The following is a 3,421-nucleotide window of genomic DNA, read 5'->3' as shown; positions in this document are numbered from 1 at the left end:
CTTGCTGCTCTACTGAGGCAGTCTTTATGAAGTAGTTATGAAGAGTCAGAGAACTTGCAATGTAATTAGAAGTTTTTGGTCCTATAAGGAACAGGCAGTTTTTTACTGCCATTTAAGTGCTGTACTGCTATTGTTTCCCACCTTGAACAGCAACCATACATTGGTGTTTCACCTACTTTCTGCTTTACCTTCTAAGCTTAAATCTTTTGTTTGATCAGGTACTTTGGTCTCACAAGCTTACAGAGACAGCTAGAAGTCATAAAAAAGGTTTAGCAAACCAGTATTCTTGAACATTGCATCAGTAGATATTAAATAGCTCTATGACTTGCCTTTCTAGTCTACTTCTCTGGTTAAGCAAAAGAAACTCAAGATCATCTGCTATATGTATTTTACTATTGCAATTCAGTGAAAATCATCCAGTTAGTATAGCAGTTTCTAATACCACTATATACATAACTGGAGAATTTTTAACCTTCCTTATAAAGCACAGGAATTTCAAAGCAGCAAGTTCAGCACATACCCTTTAGGGAAAATCAGCCCACTACACCTCCAAGGGAGTACATACTCTTCCAGAGGCTATTCTGAAAACAGGGGCAGACTTTCAACACATACAGTTTCTGCAGAGAGCTCTGCTTAGGGTTTATATACCTCTGGAAGTGAGGGTTAAGACCAGTGAAGAGAAGAATTTTACCCTAACCACTCAAAATACCATCTTGTACAGTGACCAGGTGATAGTGATAAACCAGTAAGCTCAACCCTTAAGTGGTGACAGAAACACAAGCCTTCAGGACCTGCCTGAAGTTGTACAATAAGAAATTCATTTTACAAGGCACTTTAGGAATTTATACCATGGCAGGAGTGCACATCATCCTGCAATATACAGTGGTTTGTTTTTTGGGGGTTTGTTTGGTTTTTTGCTTGCTTGCTGTGGACCTGTGAGGAAGAAAGTTGGGCCTAAACCTCAGTGTAAAGAGCTGTGCTACTTTCCAACTGTGCCAAAAATTGTTCTGAAAGATGCAATCAGAAAGGCTTTATCTTCAGCCTGGACTCAACAGTATTCTTCCATCCTAACTATTCAAACTGTGGTTCCAATTCTATTTAAGGCTTCAACTCCTCATTTCAAGGACTTTTCACATTACCAAGTTTTAAATCGTGCTTTGGTGCATGTTTAGAGATGCCAGCATCCAAGTTTTTGTACTCAAGAAAAATTTAGCCAGCTTATGCTTTAGAGACAGACTTACTAATCCATCTTCAACTTCCAAGAAATTAATCTTGAACTTGAGGCAGGACCATATATCCCTAGGTACTACAGCAAACAACATTTAGGCCCTCTACAAGACAGAGTATCCATACTGTTACCAGTTCTACACAGCCAGAAAGTACAAGCAGCCCAAGCATGACACAAGCCCACTCTTGCACAATTAGTTCAATAGAAAGTTGTCCAGAACTTAAACTGAGGAAGTGTAGAGTAACAAGGTTAGGCAATAGAAAGCAGAGTTTTGCTGCTAGTCCAGGAGTGGTTTCTGCTCAAGACATTTTACAGTCCATTAACTAACCCAGTTTGCTGAATATTCCACTTAAATCACATGTTAACAGCCACTTCCAGAACTAGTACAGAGTCTTGTAACTACTGCTCTTAACACTTGGCTGCCGGTTCTCTTCTCCTATTGAAGAGGTAATAAGGCTTCTTGGCATTTGTAGATATATACACTGAAAGGTTCATAGCAGGTCACCTGGCTGCATATTCCCACTGCATACCAGGAAATAGACAGTCTAAGGCAGTCATGTTTCCATTAGAAAATCTTCAACTGACAGTTATTACTTGTCTATATACATTGAGCATGTTGGCCTTCAGTAGCCTCCATTCAAGAATGCTCAAGTGATCAATTGCAAGGCAACCAAGTGGGGTAGGACTGGCTGTACGGCACAGGAGAATTTGCAAGATAGTAGTTGCTGAAGTTCGCATCACTAACATAAGGTGCTGGCTGGTAGTAACAGGTAACATTAGTGGCATTAGGGATGATGTTTTGCTCTGCCAGCACTTTGAGTGCTAGCAGAGAAATCAAGTTGAGAGTCTGCCTTCGCTCATGTCCCATGAGACAGACTGTGCTCTCATTCACCACCCTGCGCAGAATCATGAGGTAGTCATATTTGCTTCTCTCTTCTTTGGAGAAGTGGTTCTGGAGGTAGGTCTCTAGTTTGCGCTGCTGATCCAGAATGTCTGGGAAGTCTATGAAGAATCGGGAGCACATGTAGCGCTCTAATGTTTTGATCTCATCCTTATCCATGGGCCTGAAGTCTCGTACTAAGAGGTTACTATACTTCAGAAGCCCACCACCTCGGATCTCTTCAGGATTTTTGGTAGCTATCAGCTTGTTCTGGAGGTGATCAAAAGCGGCTTCAAAGTCTCCATACATGCTCTCCCCAATCACAGTTGGATGGAAGTGCTCTGACATCGGAGTTTCTGAGTAGTCATAGTAAAAGAGCAGGGAGTCCAGTATGATTTGGAAGGAGTCCACACTGAACTCAAACTGTCGTCGTATACAGTCTACAAACTTCAGCTCCACATTCCTGCCATGTTTGTTGGAAAGAGATATCAAGCTCCAGCGGTCAGACTCTGTGTACACTTTGACTAGCTTCTGGATGTAGGCTTCCTTCAGCGTTACTGGACTGATTTTTAGCTTGCTCACTCCTTCTGGCAAGAAATTCAAGAGGGATCGCAAAACCACATCTCGAACTAACTGAAACTCTGCCTCACTTGGAAGAGAAACTTGAAAAATGAGATCCAGGTCTTTGCATCCCAGCCCATTATCCTTCACCAGGACATGACCAGCTGCAGAGCCATTCAGACGGACATCATGTACCACAATGCCTGCTTCACTCAGCCTATTCCGAACTGTCTGAACAATGTCCTTCAGAGTTATCTTCAGCGTTGGGAAGTTACCTCGTCCATGGATCGGAACCACCTCTGTAAGAACCTCATGCAGACGGCTGACCTGCTCCCAGTTCAGTACACTGCATGACATGCAGTCTGTGTTACTTCCTTTGCCTGCCATCTTAAGGTTTCTCTTCTCCAAAGAAACTGTAGGGAGGTGGAATATAAAAAAGAGACAAGTCAGACTTTATGTTTACGCTTTCTAGATATATCCTATGCTCTGCTTTTCTGTCTACACAGACATGAACTAGAAAGAAATAATTCTATGTGTTAATGATTATCAGCAAGCCTTTCACCTGAAGTGATAAACAGCTGCTCTGCTGGTACAGGAAAAGTATTAGTTGTCATTGTGCTTTATTTCAGTGACGTAAAGTACTTCAGCAAAGCAGTTTTTGTCAAAGGGAAATTACCAACGAAGATGACAGAAGCTTTACCTAAGTTTAAGATCATCTGCAGCACCAGCTGAAGCCACATGAGCTGTAAGTG

The 3,421-nt window shown here is 41.9% G+C and overlaps 1 protein-coding gene across 1 annotated transcript; it reads right to left on the bottom strand.

The window, feature by feature from the left end:
• Positions 1–1,092: 1,092 nt before the first annotated feature.
• On the bottom strand, positions 1,093–3,076 carry FAM46C (family with sequence similarity 46, member C). Its single transcript, XM_009695019.1, has one exon. The coding sequence runs from the start codon at positions 3,054–3,056 to the stop codon at positions 1,884–1,886; it is 1,173 nt and encodes a 390-aa protein (XP_009693321.1). The 5' UTR covers positions 3,057–3,076; the 3' UTR covers positions 1,093–1,883.
• Positions 3,077–3,421: the final 345 nt, after the last annotated feature.

This window comes from Cariama cristata, unplaced genomic scaffold (genome assembly GCF_000690535.1).
Source record: "Cariama cristata isolate BGI_N322 unplaced genomic scaffold, ASM69053v1 scaffold3812, whole genome shotgun sequence".
Taxonomy (NCBI): Eukaryota; Metazoa; Chordata; class Aves; order Cariamiformes; family Cariamidae; genus Cariama; species Cariama cristata.
Note: the sequence above shows the minus strand (reverse complement) of the source record. Positions and strands in the feature narration are given on the sequence as shown.

Bases quoted from the DNA above. Each gene is read 5' to 3' on its own strand.
- FAM46C (XM_009695019.1), bottom strand. From the start codon at position 3,056: ATGGCAGGCAAAGGAAGTAACACAGACTGCATGTCATGCAGTGTACTG.